Source organism: Meles meles, chromosome 12 (assembly GCF_922984935.1).
Source record: "Meles meles chromosome 12, mMelMel3.1 paternal haplotype, whole genome shotgun sequence".
NCBI classification, from domain to species: domain Eukaryota; kingdom Metazoa; phylum Chordata; class Mammalia; order Carnivora; family Mustelidae; genus Meles; species Meles meles.
The window spans coordinates 14,592,893-14,616,464 of NC_060077.1; the positions used below are offsets into that span (position 1 = coordinate 14,592,893).

Genomic DNA, 23,572 nt, shown 5'->3' on the forward strand with positions numbered 1-23,572 from the left:
CCACATTTTTCACACGTTTGTCCTCTTGTGTCGGCCATCTCAGCCTCGGAAGGGGCCCCGGGCCTAGTGCCGGAGCACGCTCCTGTTTCTGGGCAGTGCCGCGCCTCCTGGAGGAAATACCTGAGCGAGATAAGCCTCGTTCAGGTGTGAGTGACAGCCGGCGGCGGCTGTGTTCAGTGTTAATGGATAACAGCATCTGTGAAATACGGCATCTTCAAACGGAAACATAAAACGGGGTTAGGTATTGATTGGGGAACAAACATGTGAGCAGAGGCGCGCAGGAACCTAAGCTGGTCCGTCCCCTGGGCTGGTGGTTTGTACTCGCTGATGTGGTGTTGGTGGCTCTGCAGAGACCGATGGGCTGGGACCAGGGAGCCTGCGCTGTGTGCGCACGTGCCTGACCATATATCCTCCCTGGAGGTCTTTTACTCAGCAGGGCTATCACTCCACGGCTGGAAGGGGACACATCCACACCCCACCTGCCCCAAGGCTCTGAGACTCCCCTGAGCCCTGCTGCTGTTTTGGTGACTCTGCCTTTCCCCTGCACCCTGACTCCTGACCCCCTGCCCACAACAGGAAAGCTTTGCGAAGGGTGAGGGACTTCGGCAGGAGAAGGGGAAATTGCTTTTTCTACGCTCCTCTCCGAGGCTATGAGTTGGGTTTTTGACGTGTCTGTTGCCAGAACCCAGCTTGTTGGTTAATTTTCTTGCCGTCCTCTGGCAAGGGCAGTTGTTCATATAAGTAATGAAAGCAAATGCCAGCTCTCCTCTCCAACAGCGCTCTTTACGTCGTTGGCCATAAAGCTAGAGCCTGGGTTTGTCATGGTGTTTGCTGGGCAAGGGCGTGAGGAAGTCAGTACCCTTATACCCGTTTTAGGGGAGAAACGGGCCAACGCGCAAGGCTGCTGCCGTCCTCCTTGCTGGCATCAAGAGCGAGCACTGAACTGGTATTCGGGGACCTGGGTTCCAGGCTGAAAGTGGGGTCCTGGGCAAGTCTGCTACAGGCCTCCACTTCTAGTCTTTACCATGGGGCAACCCTTCCAATTCCCGTGTTCTCAAGCACTCTGCCAGGGCTGGAGACAATGGGAAAAGGTATCACCAGACCTAGCACTTTACCCTCCACACCAATCCCCTCCCTTCACACCAGAGCTTTTCTGGTGGGGCCCTTTGTGATTAGACCCTATAAACCCCCCACACCTTTATAGGTGCTGTGGCCATTAAAACTCAACCCATTCTTCAAGGCCTGTTCAAATTCCATCTCTTCCAGGAAGTCAGCCCTGACTTCCTTACTCAGAAAGGGCGTCTCCTCCTCTGAACGCTGCCTGCCACTTAAATTTTTTTTTTAAGATTTTATTTTTGAGTAACCTCTACACCCAATGTGATCCTCAAACCTACAACCGTGAGATCGAGTCGCATACGATACTGATGGAGTCTGCCAGGTGCCTGCTGTTTAGGTGACACCTATCACACACAACCTGTGTTAACTGGGGGGGTACCTCTCCCTAACCACACCGTGAGCTGGCCTAAGTTTTATGTAAAATGTTACTTATTGCACTTAACTCACTTATCTATCCTGATTTCCAGAAGCCTTTTGTGATGACTTATAAAGAATACAGACAGAGGAGCACCCGGGTGGCTCAGTCGGTTAAGTGCCCAGCTCTTGGTTTCAGCTCAGGTCATGATCTCAGGGTCGTGAGATTGAGATTCTCTCCCTCTCCTTCTGCTCCTACGCCCACATCACTTGTGCATGCTATCTCTCTAAAGCAAAATAAAAAAGTATTTTTTTTTTAAAAGAACAGAGGGGGATCTACACACACACACACACACACACACACACACGCAAGCACGTGCGCACAAAGGAAATAGGGGAAAAAACATGCTGACCAGAAGGCTCAGTGAATATAGTTACTAAACAGAACACTGCATTGTGTATCAAGCATTCTGGAAGCCAAGAAGAAAAGGTAACCATAATCATGGGGTGCCTGGGAGGCTCAGTTGTTAAGTGTCTGCCTTCCGCTTGGGTCATATCTCAGGGTCCTGGGATCCAGCCCATCAGGCTCCCCGCTCAGCGGGAAGCCTGCTTCTCCCTCTGCCACCCCCCCTGCTTGTGTTCCCTCTCTCGCTGTGCTTCTCTCTGCCAAATAAATAAATAAAATCTTTAGGGAAAAAAAAAAAAAGGTTAACCATAATCACTCAGAAAGACAGTGCGAGGGGCAAGGGAAGACTCGGGCAGAACGGGGTACAAATCGGGAGCCTTTGGGCAAATCTGTGGATCTCCCTGTGTTTCAGTTTCTTTCTCTGAGAAAACGGGGAAAGAACACGCACACAGAGTAGACCCACAATGCAGGTTTTCTCTCCCCGTTCCTTCTCGTGGTCGGAAGTACAGCGACCTAGTCTCCTGCAGGCGAGGCCAAGGATGCCTGGCCCTAAACCGGAAGAGAAATTTTTCATGCAACGCTCCGCGGGAAGCCTTGAATAGAGGGAATGATGCCCTCTGCGACCGCTTCAGAGCAAACCAAACGTAGATTGGCCACAGATCCCTTTAATAACATCCCCGGGTCCCCAGTAAAAGCCGAACCAACATCAAGGGAAGGAGCTACGGAGAAGTGACGCAAAGACTGCGCCTGGCGGCAGGGGATCCCGTGAAGCTGGCCTCCCGATGGCTGTCTGCAAAGGAGCGCATCTCCTATTGGCAAGGCTGAGAAGTGGCGAGTGAGTGTGTGACTGCAGACTCTGACCATGGCCCCTGCCCAGCGCGGGGGCCCCAGGAGCCAGATCCTCAGAGTCCTTCCGTCCAGAGCACAAGGCCCACGGCATCTTTTCCCAAAGCACCAAGGCAATGATCTTGAAGGACCATAAGTTTCCTCTTCTAATCTTCACTTGTCCGTGCACATTCTCCATGACTGGTTCTTCTCAGAGACCAAGTTGGAAAAACGTAACCAGATGGCACGGTGAGGAGAAGGTCTGCTTGGTTTTAATATTGGCCTCAGAGAGGGAGGAAAGTTGGATCCCCCGAGAGAGAATGTAAAAGAGTCAACTTGGGGTGAGGACTCTTGGCGTCATCGGAGCTGACCCCTTGCCATTCACCCAACATTTTCCTGAGAGCCTACCATGAGCCAGGCCTTGGGGATACAGAGAAAAGCACTCCAGCACCGCTCCCCCAGACGCTCAGCTTAGGTAGAAGGTTGGGGGCCGCCTATAAACAGGTGCCTGCCGTTCCATGTGGTGTGTCCCATCAGGGTAGCACAAGGGTAAAGGTGATCAACTTTTCCTGGGAAGGCCTGTGGGGACAAGCCTGAGTTCTGATAATAGAAAGTTGATAAGAGAGAGGAGAGGAGGCAGGGCCCAGATCCTGAGGGGCCTGTACCGTGCAGAGGAATTTTCTCTCAGATTCATTAAGGACCAACCCAGACCAGTAGAAACCAAGTGACTTAGTTAAGCACACGCAGACACCGAAGGAAGTCAGGCCCGGAGGGTCCACCTGGGTAGACCAGTTCTCTACCCCGCTGCGTGCCACACACCGTGAGCTGTGGGAGGCCAGAGAGAAGGGCCATTCCACATTCACCACCCAGAGAACAGCAAAGTATACACTGTCCTCCTCATTTGGCAAGTCACTCCCTGCAAGAAAAACAATGCTGCCTAACCCAAAGCGAGAGGGCTGGGGAATCTCTTCCCATCAGGACATACAGACTCCTAAGAGAGGAAAGATAATTTAACTGCAAAAGTCCAGGAGTCAGATGAGCTGGGGCCCCAGAGGCAAGCTGGGAAGGGGGTTTTGACTCCATCTAGCCGGGGGCTGTGCCCACAGTGCTGAGCCAGGGCGGGGGACTGGGACTGAATCAAACTCCACGCCTCTCTTCCAGGAGCTCACAAGCCAGCAGGGGAGATAAAAAGCAGGCACAAAAAGTAACTGTAAAATAAGGCAGACAGTGATAAGAGCCACACGAGAGACATTAAAGTGCTGTGACACTTGGGAACAGAGACAGCCACAATGGGGGCCTTGGTGCTAGCTCAGGTCCAGAGGAAGGACGGGGGGCGGGGGGGGGCTGTCCTATCAGCTCCAGTGACTCCCAGGCGAGGGCTGGGGTGAGAGCTGGTAGCAGACCCAGAAAAATGCTCAAACGAGGTGTCCTTTAAAGAATCCCAATTCTGGAGAGAGGGACGTGGGCAAGCCTGAGACTTTGCAGAAGCGCTCCAGCCCCTGCGTCAGAGGTAGGGAGAGGAGTGTAGAATGAGGAACCTAGAATTTCTATATAGGGGCAGCAGGTCTGCTGAAAGGGGACAAAGCTAGAGGACTTGCCTTGAAATGACATTTGCTTAGCAAGCACATTGTTTACTTAGAATGTTGATTTGGGGTTTCTTGGGGGGGGGTGGTATTTGCACATTATGGGGGAGGAGGAAGTGTCCCCCTTCGCCCCCAAACAGCCATCAGCCCTGTCCCTGGTAAGAAAGGATGAGAGGCAGGGGGGAAGGGGAAGCTGCCTGCCCTAAGACAGCTGGCGCCTCAGGTTACAACAGCAAAGGGAGACTCTCAGGATGGAGATGGGCCAGATTTTCTTCCAGCCCGAGGGGCACCTGGAGCACCTTCTTCTAAGTTCTGGCCCCTCTCGGAGGACCACACCCCAGGCTTAGGCCCCAGACAACCCACCCTGCCACGGCCAGGGCTGGAGGGATGTCTGGCTGCAGGCGGGAAACGGCAGAAGGCTGGACAGAGGGCTGTGCCCACCACTTCCTCCCGGCCCCTTCCCGGGCCCTTCCTCAGGAGCGCGGGCCCGTCCGGACAGGCCCAGCACCGCACACACACCTGCCCCTTGACCGCGGTGACACTTGTCACTGGGGGAGGGGAGTCCTCTGCGCCCCGGCCGCCACCGACGGAAATTGGGAAATTAGCATTTGGGGCCCGACTCCGGAGGGCCGCCGGGTCTCCCGGGGGGGGGGGGGGGGGCGGGCTCCGGGGCGACTTCCTGAGGTAGGGGTCCCGGCGCGCGCCACACCCTCCTCCCCGCGCGGGGCGGCCGGGCCCGGGTCTCCCACTTCCCACCCACTAACCCCCCACCCTTCTTCCCTCCCTCCCCGGCGCGCGGGCCGGCGGGGCCGGGGCCTCCGGGGCCGCCGCCCGGCCGGGGTCGCCGCCCCGCGCTCGGCTCTCCCGGGCCCGCTGGCGGCCCCGGGGAGGGTCCCAGCCGCGTCGCCTTCCGGCCGGGGCCGCAGACACACTCACCCCGCTCTGCGCGGCCGCGGCTCCGTCCTCTTCGGCCGCGCTGGGCCGCCGCCGCCGCCTCACGCCGCCGGGGAGGCGCGGGCCCCGCGGCCCCGACCCGGCCGGCTGCGCCCCGCGGCTCCGCGCGCCGCCGCCGCCAGCTGGCCCCGGGCGAGCGGCCGGGCCCCTGCGGGCATGCTCCCCGGCCGTCGGCGCGGGCGGCGGGCGCGCACGTGCTGGCCCCGCGGGTGTGCGCGCTGAGCGCCGGGCCGCGGCGGTCGAGGCGGACGAGGAGGCGGCGGCCAGCGGGGCGCGGGGCCTGGCGCGCCCGCGGACGGGCTGGACAGCTCTACGCCGCGCCGCCGCCGTGCCCCGCGCGCCCCAGCGGCCGCTGCTGCCCGTGCGCGCCGGGCCCGCCTCGCATTCCCCCACTCGGCGGCGGGCCTGCGCCTCCGTCAGGCCGCGCGGGGAGCGGCGGCGAGGCCCGGCGAGGCCCGCCCCGAGGGCTGGGCTCCGCCGGAAGAACGCCGGCGAACTTCGGGCCGGCTCGCTGTCTCCCCTCCGCGGCCGGGGCTCGCGCTTCCCCGCGCGAGGGATGGGCGGCGTGGGAGGGAGGGGGGGCTCGGCTCCTCGGACCCAGCCGGCCTTGAAACCGCGCTAGAGGAGCCAAGTGCCCTCGCGGAAGGGGATGAGTAGGCTTGCGGCAATCGTCACTTCGGTAGCTTTCTTAGAAACGAAGTTAGGGAGTAAGCCGACAGCTCTAGGGGAACAAACCGCGTAACTTCATGAGGCCCAAACCTAAATGCCAGAGAGCAGGTGTGCGGCTGGCAGTGGGTTCTCTCCCCGGTACCGAATACATTCGCTTTGGGCACGAAAGATGAAAATACCCCTTGGTCATCAGAAGTAGCGGGACCGGTGATAACAGAAGGGGTGTGTGAAGCTCTAGTCCCCGACCTCAAAAAGGACCTGGAAGAGGATCAGAAATAGATTCATCTTGATGCTCCCTCCCGACTGGACTCTCCAGTCAGGAACAAGACGGCCAAAAGGGTGCTGGGTAAAATTGACAACGATTCGTTGAGTGTGTAGTTAGATTGAGCGGGAACGGCCTTTTTTGCCAAGGTCTGAAGTAATGGAACCAAATAGGCCACACCTAAAACCTAGCTTACCTGTCCCCAAGTATCACCCTCTGTGGGCGAAAGGAGCGCTTTCCCTTGGAAGGGCAAGCGCTGTAATTAGCAGCCCCAGACTGTTCGATAAAGTCGGGGCAAAACCCCCAGAGGCTGCTCGACCCTGCGGTGACTTAGAACTGGACAGGAGGCCAGGAAAGCCATCATTACACAGCTCTCAAAAATACCTGTCTTACCATCTTAAGGCAATCACTCTGAGACCAGTGAAGGTGTCCCAACAAATACGAGACCCTCACCTTCTTCCCTCCACCCAGAGGTGCCTTAAATCCCACGAAGAATGGTTTCCGGAGCATACAGGGAGATATCCAGAGGGAGGCTCTTTGCCTGTCCGCCACCCAGAATTGAGACCCTGGGTGATACCACTCCACTGCAACCTTGTCATGATTGCACTCAAAACTTGGGAGGCCTTCATCAAAAAGCAGCTCCCCCAGTAACCCGGTAGGAATAAATACACTAATATCACAAGGCAGTTCATATCCACAAGTATTTATTGAGAGCCTGTATGCAAGAAGACATGATGGTCCCTGCTCTCACAGAGTTTACAATCCCATGACTCCAATCTTGCCTAGATTAAAAAAAAAAACTGCAGCAAGCACTTGTCTCTGCCTGACCATCAGCAGCACTGGAGGAAGCAAGTGTTTCACATTGTTTTGGTCACAGTTACAGTGCAATTGTGAATAAAGCAATTCTTTGAAGTCTGGAGTCACAGCGATGACGTGGTGCGTCATGTCCAGCAAATGCAAATTTATGGCTTGATTCCTCCTATTTGAGAGGCATCTACTGAAATAAAGTGTAAGCCAGAAGAAGGCTTTGTAACACAGGTCCTAAGATAATGGTGTAGTTTAACGTTATTATCAAACTGCCGCAGAACTCTTGGCAAAAAATTATCATCTCCTGCAGAATGTGTGCAATATAATTGGTTTAATCAGACCTGTACATCATGACCACGCACACTCTCGTGATGGGTATACATGATTTACCTGTAGGACTCGTGAAGGGTGCTAGGTATGCACTTATTTTTTAAAGCTTCTTAAAGACTCGCAGCACAAGTGACACATTAAAATGTAATGAAAACTGCTTTTGAGATAAAAATTAAAATGACAAAAATGTCTAATTTTACTACATATGTAAGGGCAGAATTCAAAATTTAAAGAGCATTCAGCAAATCGCCTGAGTTTTCAGAGTTAAGAAGGGGAACCAAACTCTAAAAACAACCCTCGTCTTCATATGGCCCTTCTGATGCCTACTGCAGACCGGCTTTCCTGCGGTCCTGCCTTAGAGGCCACCACCTTGGACCTCTAATTATGGGACATTCAAAGAAGCCGTTATTTTGGTTACATGGACAAAACCTTTTCTTTTTTTTTTTTTTTTTAAGGAAAATAACCTTTGTTTACATCAAATAACCCCCAGATCACCTATTTAAGATACTTCTGAACTTCTACCCAACAGGTTACCAGTTTTAATAGTCAAAAACAAGAACCTCACGCCAGGAAGATCATATGAACTCCAAGAAATCTTTTTTTTTTTTTTTTTTTTGGCAAAAAGGTGGAGAGATCATCTTAGACCACCTAACAGAAACGTCAACCAACCCAAGATAATTTTTAAATCAACTGCTGGGGGCACAACCTACTTTCCTATTTAAAAAGTCCTGAATCACAACTTCAAAGCCCTGATTAACTCAGAATGAATCTGAAATGTGTACTTTTGTTGAAAAGCTAGGAAGCACCAGGTACTTTACATAATCTCCTTTAAAATGGAAGGAAGCTTATCGCTTCATCTTATCTCTTGCTGCCCAGGCTGGCAGGCCTGAGCCTGGTGGTGACCCAGGTCCGCCTGGCTCTCCCCCCTCCCGCCCAGCAGCTCTGCCCTTAGCCACCTCTACTGCTTCAACTGGAACTGAACTATGCCTCGGGGCTCCGGAAGGGAGAGGAAAGGGACCGAACCAAGGGAAAAGAATGAGTAAACTCTATTTGCATTAAAAGAGGCACTTCCCTGTAGTGGAAAGTGCTCTCAGGCTGTTACTCTTCAGCAGCTCAGCCCCAGCCGGAAACCAAGCAATTCACCTCCCAGGGACACCCGCAACTTTCTAACATCGCCACTTCTGGGGTTGAGTTGCTTTTAAGTGGAGCGTTCTGTGTTTGTAAATTAAGCACGAAAAAGGGAAAGATGGCTGAAAGGATTTTCCTTGGTCCTCCTCTTCACAGCTATGAAGAAAAAGGTTTTTTTTAAATGTTTAAATAAGTGACTGATACTTACAATTTATTATACATTTAAAAAATCAAAGCACATGTTTTCTGAGAGGCACAGAAGAGGTTTTGATGGGATTTCAGATCTTTCTTGGAATAAGCCAATAGAGACTACTAAGAAGATAACTCCTTCACAAGATAAAACTTCTGAAATGGCAATTTCCTATTCTTGAGAAGGTAGTGGACTTCATGAAAAAAGGGAACAAGGAATATCCTAATAATTTTCAAGTTAGATTCTAATGTCACATATAGGAACATAAAGGTAATAACCATCAGTAAAGTCGATCCCTTTACTAGTCTTGACATAGCTGTACTGGAGCTTGATTAAAATTAACTTATTCTTTAACTAGTTAACTTAAAAAAAAAAAGGTTAGAAAAAAGTACTATGAATAAAGGCACTTATTCTGTTGATGAATAATTGTGATTAGCCCAAGGTCTTCGACTGTTGGCAGAAAATGGGAGCAAAGGTTCAATTCACGGATAGGAACAGAAGAGGCAGGTGTCAGATGGCCCCTCCCGACGGAGGACCACCCAGGAAGCTGAGAAGGGAGCCCACTGGGGCAACAGGCCCAGAGCTCAGCCAGGTAAGCTTTGGTGAAGGTTGCAGTTTGAGATCCCTGCTCAAAGGCATACACAGACCCTAAGGGAGTGATGCTTGGCTTGGCTCATTATAACTACAAGCTGCTAAGAGTCACATAAGAAGAAAAAGTTCAAAAGAAAACCAAACTTTAAAACCTGAGCATCATCAGTGGCAATCAATTCTGCAAGTTTAGAATGAGTCTATTTATGAACACGTACAGGTTACGTGGGCGCTGGATTCCGACCAGCCCCCAAAAAGTGGGCAGTGGTGCAGCCCGGACTTGACCCGCGGTCAGAACATACACCTGCTGGTGCTGCTGATCAGAGCACAGCCTCCTGCCCCAGTGCCACTGCCAAGGCCGTGAGCTGCAGCTTCCCAGCAAGGCCCACGGAAAGGCCCAATGCACCATCTACACACATTCCCTGCCTGTGCCATTCAGGGGAGGGGACTCTAATCTAAACCTAGCATCCTGACAGCCCCTGCCACGGCTGGAAGGGTTTGTTTTTTTTTGGCGAGGGTGGTGGGGGGGCAGCAGGGTTGAAAACATCTGCTCAGTGGGTCTGATGGCGGAAACCAGGGCCACTCTGAACCCTCGCTGGGTGGTGGTCTTTCCTCAAAGCTTGATCCATCATCACCTTATGGCCACAGGAGGGACACGGTTTCACTCGGAATGCTGGGCAGAAAGCTCCGGCTCCCCCAACAGCTTACCATTTTCTGGAAAGTACTACATATATGACAACATTAGAGAATAACAGCGCTTTTTCTTTCCTTACAGACAATAAAGTTCAAGGGAAACAAAATGAGTTATTCACAGTTTCCAAAGCTTTCCAATATTCCATTACTTCCAATAGTTCCATTATTACTATTGTAATAATCACTCTAAGACTTGTTCCTAACAGGAACTGCATTACCATTAAGAAAAAAAAAATCTCAACACAACTAAAATCCAGGGTATGCCGCATTCTGGTTTTTTTTTTGCATCCAGCATGTATTGGTCTATTATGGAAGCTATTCTTAAGCATTTATTTTTTTAAAAAAGAATCATATTCACAATGTAGAACAAGTATATAAAATTAGTGTGCAAAGTTAATTGTAAAAGGATAACACTATTTGTTTAGAAACAAGCTGCCTCCCCTGTTTACATTTCCTTACTATTGATATAAACTGGAGACTTACACTATTTAAAAATAATACTTTTTAAATAGTAAAATATACAAGAGATTCCTGAGCGTAACAAAAATATCTTGAAAATATGTGGCCATTAGAAGTAAAAAACAGCAAGTGTAAAGAATAGCATGATTGTAAAACTATTTGAAGGCTTATAAACAGTACAAAATAGTTTGCCTTTTCTGAGTGCATAATTATACGTTAGTGCAAACAAAAACGTCTCAAAATTTAATGGCTACAAATCTCAGAGATTTGCAGAGGTGCGCAACACATGAAATTTCTTTAATGTCATTCGAACTGAGCCCAGTTCTCGATTAATCCTTTCCAAACGATCTTCCAAGGCTTCCTAAGGGGAAATCACAGGAGAAGATGCGTCAGAATTCTACACCAGGTTCACTCGTTCTCTGATTACCACCAACTGACCTTTCTTTTAGCAAAGGAGCAGACAGAAACATTCAAATTACAGAGTTGTGTTTTTTACCCATTTCCTTTTAGTTATATTGTCTCTTTAAACAATGCGAATCAGGGTCTCAACCTTCCAGAATAAATGCTGCGTGCAGCGCCCTAACAGCCCCAGTACCCTGCTCCTTGTAGGGTGTGAAAATCTCAGGAAGGGCAACAGGACCCGATGGCGAGAAGGTGACCCTCAGCCTCTGCTGGACCAGAGGCACTTCACACACGTCACCAGAAGAAACGGGTCAGTGCCTTATCCCACTTAGGTGTATGTCAAGGAACTTTCTTCCTTTTTTTTTTTTTTTAAAGATTTTTTTCTATTTATTTATTTGACAGAGAGAGATCACAAGTAGGCAGAGAGGCAGGCAGAGAGAGAGAGGAGGAAGCAGGCTCCCTGCAGAGCAGAGAGCCCGATGCGGGGCTCGATCCCAGGACCCTGAGATCATGACCTGAGCTGAAGGCAGCGGCTTAATCCACTGAGCCACCCAGGCGCCCCAAGGAACTTTCTTCTGATAAGAATGTCTAAGTTAAAAAGGAGGGAATACACTGGAGTAGTTTCTTGCAAGAAAACAAGAGATTTCACAAAGAATCAATGTAACAACTGCTATTTTTAAATAAGCAGTACGTGGGGCGCTTGGGGGGCTCAGTGGGTTAAGCCTCTGCCTTCATCTCAGGTCGTGATCTCAGGGTCTTGGGATCAAGCACCACATTGGGCTCCCTGCTCAGCAGGGAGCCTGCTTCCCCCGCCCCTGCCTGCTTGTGATCTCTGTCAAATAAATAAATAAAATCTTCAAATAAATAAATAAATAAGCAGTATTACGGTTAAATAAATAGTGCCTGGAATATAAATTTATCATTTTAGATACTTTATTCAGTCTTAACTCCAATGGTATCCTTAAATAAAACTTTTAAAATTACTCTTTAACAACTTTTTTTTTTTTTTTTAAGATTTTATTTATTTATTTTTTGACAGAAACGGAGATCACAAGTAGGCAGAGAGGCAGGCAGAGAAGGAAGCAGGCTCCCTGCTGAGCAGAGAGCCCGATGCTGGGCTGGAACCCAGGACCCTGGGATCATGACCTGAGCTGAAGGCAGAGGCTTTAACCCACTGAGCCACCCAGGCGCCCCTCTCTTTAACAACTTTAATTATAAAAGGATCACCCGGGGCACCTGGGTGGCTCAGTGGGTTAAAGTCTCTGCCTTCAGCTCAGGTCATGATCTCAGGGTCCTGGGATAGAGTCCCACATCCGGCTCTCTGCTCAGCAGGGAGCCTGCTGCTCCCTGCCACTTATCTCTCTCTGCCTGCCTCTCTGCCTACTGGTGATCTCTGTCAAATAAATAAATAAAAATCTCTAAAAAATAAAAATAAATAAAAGGATCACCCGAGGGGAGCCTGGGTGGCTCAGTCGGTTAAGTGGCCACCTTCAGCTCAGGTCCCTGGATGGAGCCCCAAGATGGGCTCCCTGGCTCATGCTCTCTCTTGCCCGCTCACTCTCAAATAAAATCTTCAAAAAAAATTAAAATAAAAAAATAATAAAAGGATCACACATTCATGATAAGATACTTAGAAGACAAAGGAGTAAAAATAACCAGTTCCTCTTTCCTGGGGTTTTTGTGTAGATACCCATATCATTAAGAAGAAAAATAAAAACAGAATCAAATTCACTACTTCAAAACATTTTTCAACTGAACTATCGTTATGAAATATCTTTCTATGATATCATTTTAGTGTGCAATATTCCATTAGATTTAACCAAAACTCTTTTATTTATTTTTTAAAGATGTTATTTATTTATTTGAAAGAGAGAAACAACTAGAGAGGGAACACAAGCAGGGGGAGTGGGAGAGGGAGAAGCAGGCTTCTCACTGAGCAGGGAGCCTGATGCGGGGCTCTATCCCAGGACCCTGGGATCATGGAAGTCAGATGCTTAACAATTGAGCAACCCAGGCGCCCCTAACCAACTATCTTTTAGTAGAAATTTAGGTTGCTTTTAATGTTGGATACCATAAATAATCCTGCAACAAATATTTTTTTTTTTTAAGATTTTATTTATTTATTTATTTGACAGAGAGAGATCACAAGTAGATAGAGAGGCAGGCAGAGAGAGAGAGAGGGAAGCAGGTTCCCTGCTGAGCAGAGAGCCCGGTGCGGGACTCGATCCCAGGATCCCGAGATCATGACCCGAGCTGAAGGCAGCGGCCTAACCCACTGCGCCACCCAGGCGCCCTGCAATAAATATTCTTAAAAAGGTTTCATTGCACACATCTGTAAGCATTGCCTTAGGAATCATTCCCAGAAGAGAAATGCTAGGTCTGAAAAAATACAAAAATCTAAAGTTCTGGATCTAGGTCAAACTATATTCCAGAAGGTTTGTGACAATTTCCTCTTCCACCTGCCGTGTATGAGAACATGCTTTTCTACACCCTGTGTACTGTTTTGGTTTTTTTGGGTGTGTGTGTATGTGTGTGTGTGTGTGTGTGTGTGTGTGTCTGTGTGTACCTGCCTATGTAAGGTTTTTGTTTATAAATGATGCTTTTTGGGGTGCCTGGGTGGATTATTTAGTTGAGAATCTGGCTCTTGGTTTCAGATCATAATCTCATGGGTCATGAGATCAAACCCCAGGTCAGGCCCCAGGCATCATGGGGAGAGTATGCTTGAGATTCTCCTTCTGGCCCCTCCCCTAACCAGGGCCTGTACACTTTCTCTCAAAATCATTAAATAAATCTTTTTTTTTTTTTTTTTAATTATGCTTTGGAGCACCTGGGTGGCTCAGTTGGTTAATTGTATGCCTGGTTAAGCATCTGCCTTCAGCTCAAGTCATGATCCTGCGGTCCTGGGATGGAGCCCCATGTCAGGCTCCCTGCTCAGCAGGGAGTCTGTTTCTCCCTTTTCCTTTGCCCCTCCCCCAACTCTTGCTCTTTCTGTCTCTCAAATGAATAAAATCTTTTCAAAAAATGAAGCTTTTGTTCAAATGTGTAGTTTTTTACTCATGGGTGAGACTGAATTTTTTTTTTTTGCCCAATTTTAGTCTTTTCATTTACGAATCATATATAAGCATCTTCAGTCCCTTTTTGCTGTCACTGGTCTCTTCACTGGACGAGCAGCTTTGACATGTATGAACAGGATCCACTCCCTTTTAAGTTACTTTAAAAGCTTACAATCATTATATAAAAATATATTAAACAAATGTTTCAGATAAGTTTAGAATCAGAGTATCTACAAGTTTTCCTTCTGCCTTCCCAATAAGGAAGAAGAGTTTCATGTGCTGAGTCTTATAAATTATTGACTAAAGACTTTGGGACCAACAAAAACAGTAACAGACTTAAAAGTCTTAAGGGAAGTTAGGCGTGTAGGCCCAAGGAAAGACCTCTGCTGTTTTCTTTGCTTTTTTTCCTTCTGGTATCACAGATCAATCTGAAAATGAATTTTTCCTGTAGTTAAAGCACTGAAAAGTCAAAACATGCAGTTATATAAGAGACATATCCTTGTTGTTATGCTTAAAATGTTACAAAAAGAGCAGATTTTAAATGTTCCATGGCTTCATGCATTTTGATTCTCTCTGGAAAGCAACTAAAAAAAATGCACACGAGCCGCTTCGCCTGCACCATCTCCTGCTCAATAATGGAATCACATCTCTTTTTTTTTTTTTTTGACGATTTTATTTATTTGAGAGAGCGAGTGCGCCCAAGCACAATCTAGAGCTGGGGGAGGGGCAGTGGGAGAGGGAGAAGCAGACTCCCCACTGGAAAGGGAGCCAGACATGGGGGTACTGGATCCCAAGACCCCTGGGATCATGACCTGAGCTGAGGGGAGACACTTAATATAAGATCTGTTCAAAGCCATACTGCATAGTGGCAAGAACGTCTTTTTCATTAGGTATAAAGGAAAAATCACTTTTTACTCCAGAAAGCCACAGTGCCGTTCTAAAATATACTATAATCACCAAACACTTCCTAAAAGGCTAAAAGTCGGGCTCAGTTGCTTCAGGACGCCTAACACGTCATCTCGGCTAAATGAGCACCCACCCGCACCACACCACCAACGCAGATTCGAGCTAAGAAGGTTCACCTGGTTTAATCTTGTCTGCAAAGTGATTCGGCCTCCAGTGGAAGGCATTCGACTTAGTGCCGCCTCAATCTGTTGACACACAAACAAATAAAAACAGAAGAATTCTGATGAGTGGCAGGGACATCTGTAACAGACTGGAAAGGACAGGCTTTGGCCTAGTACTTCCTTGTCAGCCTGGCCTTCACCTCCGCTCCCCCTGCCCCGGTCAGCAAGGGCAGCTCAGCTCAAACTCGCTCCCAGCGCGGCTTTGCTGTGCAAGCCACAGAAGCTTCTGGCACGGTCTGACTCGGTAATTCCCTTCTCACTATTCCTCAGACATAGGCATTAAGTTCAGAAAAAGGTTGTTTTTTTTTTTTAAGTTTTTTTTTGTTTTTACCTGGTCTTTTTCTTTTGTAAGTTCATCAAAAAACCGTTCCGTTTCAGCTAGGGTCCTAATTTTTGCTGTATACTCAAAATCATTACCATGTGGTGCTGCTGATGCCGGCTTACACTGTTCATAGCTAACTGATTTACTCTTCTCCCAGGCTGATCTCACAGACACTTTCTTCACTCCATTTGGCAACAGTTCGGGAGAAGGGCTATGATCCGCACGGATGTCGGTGGCCGTTTCTGAGTATTTTTTTTCTGTCAGAGAGAAAAGGAATTTCTTTTATTTCATATCAATCTTCCTGATCAATCATATACATAACTATATATGTTATCTAAGGGCTACCACATACCAAAAAAAGTAACAAAAAGAAACACAATAATCACATTTAGTCAGTGCTTTTCCTCCACAGAATTCTAAAAGTTTTGCTCTCGGTTTGACAATCGGTACAATATCCCTAAGAGAAGGTATATAAACTTTCTGTAAGCTCAAAAGAACTTTAAGTAAACTTAAAGCCAAAAAAAAAAAAGTTAAGCGCTAAGCTCACATTTAGCGGACACAAACCCGAACCAACAGTGCAGAGCCAGCATCTTATGGGGCCTGCCCAAGTGACTCATATGCGTTATCTTGTACTTTATTCCAAACTTCAAAGATAAATGAGAAAAAAAGAAAAAAAAATAAATAATCCGCTGCCCAAGTTGCACAGAAATGCCAGAATATAAAAGAGAGATATGGAACAGTATGGCTCTGGTAAGTAAGCATTAACAATGTCTGTACCTCAGTTTCCCAACTTTTCTATCAGGATAATAGCACTGACACATAATATGAGCCACACCAATGCGTGTTCTTGGGCAGAAAAATTTTTAAGTGCAGGATAGTACACTATTTAGGACCTTGAAAAGATACCAGAAATTCACAAAATGAATGACTAAAACCATAACTAGTAATTTTTTAGGAAAACTTACCTTCCAAGTCATCTAGAGGAAGAAACTGGAGTTGTTTTCTTGGATTGGTATGTTGTAATGCAGACACAGGAACAGTATCTAAATCATCCAAAAGTATATCAAATCTATTGAATGAAGCAAGTTACTTGTGAGAAAAAAATGTTAATTGATTTTCCCTATCTCCACTAGAAAGCTGAGCTGGTGTCCGGTTAACTCACATATTCATGTATTTTTTAAAAAGAAAGCTGGTCATGTAATTTTCTAAAACTGAAGTTTAATTTATATTTTCTAACACAAAATTATATTCATGTATTAGAGACTTAAAGCGTTTACCCATACATTAACTCCTTAAATCTTTATAACAAGTTATAATATATGCAGGCCAAGTATCATTATCCCTGTTTTACAGAAGAGGAAACTGAGGTTCACCATGCTTAAGGAATTTCTCAAGAGCCTGAACGAGCCACGTGGCCAGCTCTTACAGCGTAGGGTTCCACAGCCCCCCACAGGAGCACGCCCTGTGACCACGCTGCTTTAGAGAGAGGACAACTGTCCCAAGCACCCAGGGAAACTTAATGCGTATTGCTGGGGCCATCCCAGAACAGCCCACTTTCTTGCACAAATGGCTCAAAATTGCCCTGTATCATAAACCTTTTCAGGAAAACAAAGAATTGTCATTCTATACCCAAAAGCTGGAAAGGACTCTGACGCAGTACTTAGACTCAGTAGTAGCCAGTTTCCATAGTTAAAAACTGTTTTCATGGATTACAGTACTTTTCTATTTTTAATATGACATTCATTTAAATGATTTAAATCCACAGGGTTCCCACTGGCAAAATTAGTGATAGTGGGGTGCCTGGGTGGCTCAGTGGGTTAAAGCCTCTGCCTTTGGCTCAGGTCATGATCCCGTGGTCCTGGGATCAAGCCCCACATCAGCCTCTCTGCTCAGCGGGGAGCCTGCTTCCTCCTCTCTCTCCCGACCTGCGTCTCTGACTACTTGTAATCTCTGTCTAACAAATAAACAAATAAAATCTTTAAAAAAAAAAAATTAGTGATGGCTACAGGCATAAGCTGACACTTAAAAAAAAAATCAATAACATTTAACATTTTATTCTACTATTTTAGAGAACTTACCGAGTTGGACTGCTTTCATTTTTGCTCAGTAGATGACTAAATCCTGGGGACAGATTTTCTTTTGGGGATCTCTTTGGACTATAAGCCACAGTCACTGGTGTTAACATAATCTCTCTTTTTGCTGCAGAAGAAAATAAAGAGGAAATTCTCTTTTCCTTCTATACAACAAATATATTGGCAGAGCATACTTCCTTTCTCAGTACTTCTTTCTAACTTTATTGGGATACAATTTTATCATAAAACTTTCTGAAAGATAAGTAAGAGCATACAAAATTAAAAATAATTCATAATCCTAACACCTAGTGGGAACCACTATCAACATTTTAAGTGTATCCGACTGCAGGGTCAGCACTCAGACTCAAAACTGGTTTTTCAGGATTTTAGAAGTCGACTGGAAATAAGATGGAAACACCAGCACTCAGCGCACATTCCCATCACACGGGGACACACAAATGCCTGCGCGCACTCCTGTCACACAGATACACACAAACGCCAGCACCCGCTCCCGTCACACGGGGACACACAATCGCTGGCGCACACTCTAGTCACACAGATACACACAAACGCTGGCTCCTGCTCCCATCACATGGGGACACACATGCTCGCTCCATCACACGGGGGGTGGGGGGGTGGGGGAGAGACAAAGAAATATCTTGAGCTGTTCTGAAAATGGAAATCAAGAAAACAGATATCCAATGCCTAACCTTTAGAACCGTAACTGCAACTGACTCAAGAAACCAGATGTAACTATATATTCAAAGAAGCATCTTTTCCAGGTTAAAATAGCTTAAATTAATTTGTTTGAACTAATGTTTAATTAGATAGTTGTCAACGTCCTCAAAAACTGTGAAATGGTGTAAGTTGCAAAAAGGCATCTGCTGGACACACACAAAACAGTATGCCGTGATAATTTCTTCGCCTATCGTCATAGCATCTGTACAGTCGGATGATACTACTGAGCAAAACCCTTGTTAGGGACCCTAAATATTCTAGTATTCTAGTAGGTGCTGGAGAACATGAGGGAAACAGAGAACATCAGGTGTGTGTGCACAGCTCGGATGCCACTCTTTTGAGCCCGGGAGACATACTACATCTAACTCTTACTTGGGGTACTTGATTTACGAGTTGAAGGTGGTAAAGACGACGATCTCTGTGAAGCCGAGTTAAATCTCTTCTGTCTCTGTTGGGTGCATTTCTCTGGGGACCGACCTGCATTGACTGACGTTTCCATTTGCTGAGGATTTGCTAATTCTGTAACAGACAAATTGTTTAAAAGTCAACAAACCAAACAAATCTGGGCCGGTTAGCTGCCTTTATTAACAGATGATTATGCCAAGCAAGCCATTCTCACTATCCAGGTTAGAACGATTATTTGCAAATATACATTATAAGGATTAAAAAACGCTTCATGAAGAACAAATGTGGGGGGTTTATAATGAATTCATTCTGGCTCCCTGTTTACAATTGCCATTCATGGTGATTTTTCAAGAGAGATTATATATTTAAGAAGTTACTGATTTATTTACTAGCAGATACTTCTTTGGAGATGCAATGCCCAAGACTGGACAATGGAATCAGCAGACCCGATCAAGCGAGCACTGGGGTGAGCACAAGGAGATGTAAGCACTGGTGAGCTGTTGAACAAGGTACTCCCTGGGGCGCTCCGTGGGCTCAGTAGGGAAAGCATGCGACTCTTGATCTTGGGGTTGTGATTTCGAGCCCCATGTTGGGTGTAGAGATTACTCAAAAATAAAAAATAAAATTATCTTAAAAAAAAAAAAAAAAGAGAGGCGCCTGGGTGGCTCAGATGGTTAAGTAAGCGTCTGCCTTCAGTTCAGGTCATGATCCCGGGGTCCTGGGATCGAGTCACACAATTGGGCTCCTTACTCAGCAGGGAGCCTGCTTCTCCTTCTGCCTCTATTGTTCCCCCTGCTTGTGCTCTCTCGCTCTGTCAGATAAGTAAACAAATTCTTAGGAAAAAAAAAAAAAAAGAAAAAAAAAGATACTTCTTATCTTACTGAGAGATGCTCAGTAACCAAGAAAGGGATAGTAAAAAACACTACACCTCACTTGATGAATACTAAATGTCTATCATAACTTTCCAGTAACAAACTGATGTAGAAAATTTCCAAATATCCTTAAGAATGCTTCATAAATCTTTACTAATCAGAACATAGGGCGCTGGGTTGCTCAGTCCTTAAGTGTTTGCTTTTGGCTCAGGTCATAATCCCAGGGTCTTGGGATCCAGTCCCGCATTGGGCACTCTGCTCAGAGGGAGGCCTGATTCTCCCTCTCCCTCTGCCTGTCTTTCCCCCTGCTTGTGCTCTGTCAAATAAAATAAAAATAAAATCCTTAAAAAAAAAAAAAGGGAGCGTAACATGTAGTCTGCCTTGTATAAAAGCAGCAAGTTATGCCATGACTGCAATAAATTATGAGCCAGAGTACTTAAGGAAGGTGATGTAATTGGAAGCAAAGAGGAAGGTATCTATAATCTATTATCTATCTATATCAAACAAGGAAAAAATGCTTACTATTTGAGGTGTCCTCTTTTTCTGTCTGTGTGCCCCAATTTTTAAATACTTTTCCTTCATTGAGTTCTTTTAAAGCTTTCATGACTGGTGTATCTGAAGTTTCTCTTTGTTTTGTTATTGATAAGCTTCTTGGTGAACTTCCAGATGAAGAATCCTTTTCCGGAGGAGAATGGTACCTTAAAAAATAATTGTAAGACACGCAGTGCTATGAACTGAGTATTTGTGTCCCCCCAAAACACTCGTATGTTGAAGCCCCAATCCTCAGTGGATGGTGTTAGGAGATGAGGCCTTGGGGAGGTGATCAGATTTAGATGAGATCATGAGAGCTGGGGGCCCTTTGCTGGGATTAATGCCCTTCTAAAAAGATGTCTGCACACATTCACCGAGGAAAGACCAAGACCCAATAACCCAGAAGAGGGCCCTCACCAAGAACCCAACTGCGCTGACACCCCAATCTCAGACTCCCAGCCTCCAGAACAGCAAGAAAAAGTGTTTCCTGTTGAAGCTGCCCGATCTACGGTGATTTCATAGAGCAGGCTGAGCTAAGACAAGAGGTCCCTGGCCCTGTTAGGGGAAATGACATGAGAGCTAACAATTACACTCCACAATGAGTATGTCTGCTTTACAACGCAAATACACTAAAATTGAACCTGTGGGTAACAGACCAGTGCTTCCCAATCCTCTTCACGCCCCGGCACATACACAAGTAGGTACTTCTATGGAGCTCTGGAGTAATCTGGTTGCATGGGCTGTCCAGAAGGTGAGAGGGTGAGCACCTTACCCTAACCGAGAGTCTGTGCACAGCACACTGTTCTCTTAGGAGCACGGTGGGGTACCCTCTGCCTAGCCTTTGATCGGAAAGTATCCGAAACCCATTAGCTTTTCAAAGTAAAATAAAAATCTGATCCTCAAAAGTAAGACACTGAAGCCACGAAGAGAAGCCTCTTTAGACCTTCCCGGACATTAAAGGCGACTAAGATCTATGAAACCGTAACCGAGCCTCAATCTGACCTCTGACAAAGCTACCTACCCAGGAGCACAGGTCTCCACCAGCTGGTCATCCATTCTGTTATCCGGGGCGTCCAAAGGCTGGCCGGTGAAGATGGAGTACTCCGCTCCTGGGATCAGCCACTTGCGCCTGCTGACATCGGAGGTGGCCAGTGTGCTAGGACAGGGAGAAACGATCTGAGGCATGATGGGCTCGTGCTTCACGTACACAGAGCACCCTGCTTTGAAATGGTATGTACAGGGCGCCTGGGTGGCTCAGTGGGTTAAGCCGCTGCCTTCGGCTCAGGTCATGATCTCAGGGTCCTGGGATCGAGTCCCGCATCGGGCTCTCTGCTCAGCAGGGAGCCTGCTTCCCTCTCTCTCTCTGCCTGCCTCTCTGCCAACTTGTGATCTCTCTCTGCCAAATAAATAAATAAAATCTTTAAAAAAAAAAAAGATTAAAAAAAAAAGAAAGAAAGCAATGGTATGTACACATTTGAACAGTAATTCCAAAACTGCATGAAGCCCCCTTATTTTAGATACACAAATTCTTATTTTATGGTTTTCAGATCCAACCGAACTCTTATTTTAGGTTTCTGTTCCTTTGGAATATTTCTGCATCTCAGTCAAGGTATTCTGTCTACCCAGATCTGAACACCAACTAACTTCCTACCACACTTTCTATCACACCCAACCCACAGCTCAGGCCCAGGTGTGGCGAGAGAGCCCTTCTTGCTCCTCCCAGACCAGCACTGCCCAGGAGAACTTCCTGTGAAAACAGAAACCTCCTCTATCTGCACAGCCCAGCTCAGCAGCCACTAGTCACATGCTGCCCTGTGGCTCGTGAGACGAAGAACCAATCGTTAAACGTTATTTCATTTTGAGGACCTTAAATGTAACAAGCCACACACGGAGACCAGCACCAGTGTACTGAGTAGTGCAGCTGGGGGCCAGGCCTCCCACATCCTATGGAAACCCTAACCCAACTGAGGCTCACCCATCGGGCATTAACCGGCCCTGAGCTAGACTTCCGAACCGTTCTCACCTTCTCCACACCTGCTCCTGCCCTCTTGCTTCACTGTCCATGGGAGGAGCTGCCTGGATCTCTCTGCAATGCCTAGACTCGGACTCCTGCTTACTAGCCCCCCTGCCCCACTGGAGAACATTCACTGGACTTCATCATCACTAGAGAACACATTCCCTTGAGAAATCCCAACTCTGGGGGCGCCTGGGGGGCTCAGTGGGTTAAAGCCTCTGCCTTCGGCTCAGGTCATGATCCCAGGGTCCGGGGATCGAGTACCCGCATCGGGCTCTCTGCTCAGCAGGGAGACTGCCTCAACCCCTCCCCTAGCTTCGCCAGTTCCTCTCTACCTACTTCGGGGTGCACGGTTACTCACTGCTTTGACCCCCTTTCCGCACTCACCTTCCATCACTCCCGACTGGCAGCAGAGACCTAAGCCTGGAGGAACATGGTGGTCTCACTCCTGAGTGTCTACAGTCCTCCACTTAGGCTTTGCTGGAAAGCAAGCCACCCAGCCACGCCGCCTGGGCTAGCACCAGAGAGTGGTTATTACCATCTCATGGACACCCAACACGGCTGACAACATACCTTTCCGTAATCAGCGTGCTCCAGTTCTCCACCAGGACTCCCTCACACCTTCTCCACTCTCCTCCGACCTCTCATCCTGCCCTGCCAGTCACTTGATAGCCTCGCATCACACATGGGAGGGAAAAAAGAAACCAGGAGACAAGAGGTATCTTCCTCTCTCTGCTCCCTGCCACAGACAAACCTCTTACGACTTTCCCTCCTCATTTTCTTTTTCTTTTTTTTTTTTTTTTTTTAAAGATTTTATTTATATATTTGACAGATAGAGATTTCAAGCAGGCAGAGAGGCAGGCAGAGAGAGAGATCCCTCCTCATTTTCATTTCAACTCCCAGTCACTCCCTTTCTTTTTCCCCTCGGTTTTTTTTTAAAGATTTATTTATTTGACAGAGATCAAAAGTAGGCAGAGACAGGCAGAGAGAGAGAGAGAGGGGAAGCAGGTTCCCTGCTGAGCAGAGATCCTGATGCGGGGCTTGATCCCAGGACCCTGAGATCATGACCTGAGCCGAAGGCAGAGGCTTAACCCACTAAGTCACCCAGGCACCTCTTTCCCTCGATTTTTAAATTAAGAAACATTCTAAACATCCTTAGAAAATTACAAAGACTACTGCAAGCACTCTCCTGTACTTAGTTTTAACAAATGCTAACATCTTGCCATATTTGTTTTCAACATTAAGACAGAAGATTCTGCATGAAAGGTCATTTGTATTTTTAAAATTATGTCCACATAATGCACACGTCCTTGTGATGCTGCTGTTTCTACTCTACACGCTTCAGATTTCTCCACGTTAACACAGACAGGGGCGGGATTTGAACTATCTACCCACAGTACAAATACGCCACACCTTACAGATCCTTCCTCCTGTCGGTGGGTGTTTTAGTTTCTGATGCATCACCTTTCCACAGTGCTGTGATTAACACGTATAGGAATTCCTGAGGTAAATATCCAAAACCGGAACTGTGGAATTTGGGGTGCACACATCTTCAGTCTTACTGGATATTGTCAAATCATACTCCAGATGAGCTTATCGATTTTCAGTCTAACCAGTAGTGGGAGAGTTCCTGTTCCTTCACATCTTTGCAAAATTTGCAATGATTAGCCCT

The 23,572-nt window shown here is 47.1% G+C and overlaps 2 protein-coding genes across 21 annotated transcripts in view; both read right to left on the bottom strand.

The window, feature by feature from the left end:
* PITPNM2 (phosphatidylinositol transfer protein membrane associated 2) overlaps positions 1-5,343 on the bottom strand; it is a 133,486-nt gene extending 128,143 nt beyond the window's left edge. For 4 of the 11 annotated variants that reach the window (XM_046024895.1, XM_046024894.1, XM_046024896.1 and 1 more), the window contains exon 1: positions 5,221-5,341. The gene's annotated coding sequence lies outside the window, so the exon portion shown is untranslated. Of the gene's footprint in view, positions 1-5,220 lie in introns of all 11 variants that reach the window. The other 7 variants (XR_006821037.1, XM_046024893.1, XM_046024888.1 and 4 more) reach the window with 4 other exon arrangements.
* A 1,513-nt stretch (positions 5,344-6,856) lies between these two features.
* Positions 6,857-23,572, bottom strand: part of MPHOSPH9 (M-phase phosphoprotein 9) — a 68,384-nt gene continuing 51,668 nt past the window's right edge. For 6 of the 10 annotated variants that reach the window (XM_046025144.1, XM_046025143.1, XM_046025149.1 and 3 more), the window contains 8 exons: positions 20,908-21,042; positions 19,878-20,053; positions 18,451-18,597; positions 17,347-17,467; positions 16,234-16,337; positions 15,278-15,525; positions 14,902-14,970; positions 6,857-10,725 (listed from right to left, as the gene is read on the bottom strand). In XM_046025144.1, coding sequence (XP_045881100.1) covers positions 10,624-10,725; positions 14,902-14,970; positions 15,278-15,525; positions 16,234-16,337; positions 17,347-17,467; positions 18,451-18,597; positions 19,878-20,053; positions 20,908-21,042 — 1,102 coding nt within the window. In that variant the 3' untranslated portion in view covers positions 6,857-10,623. Of the gene's footprint in view, positions 10,726-14,901; positions 14,971-15,277; positions 15,526-16,229; positions 16,338-17,346; positions 17,468-18,450; positions 18,598-19,877; positions 20,054-20,907; positions 21,043-23,572 lie in introns of those variants that run through there. The other 4 variants (XR_006821046.1, XR_006821047.1, XM_046025147.1 and 1 more) reach the window with 4 other exon arrangements.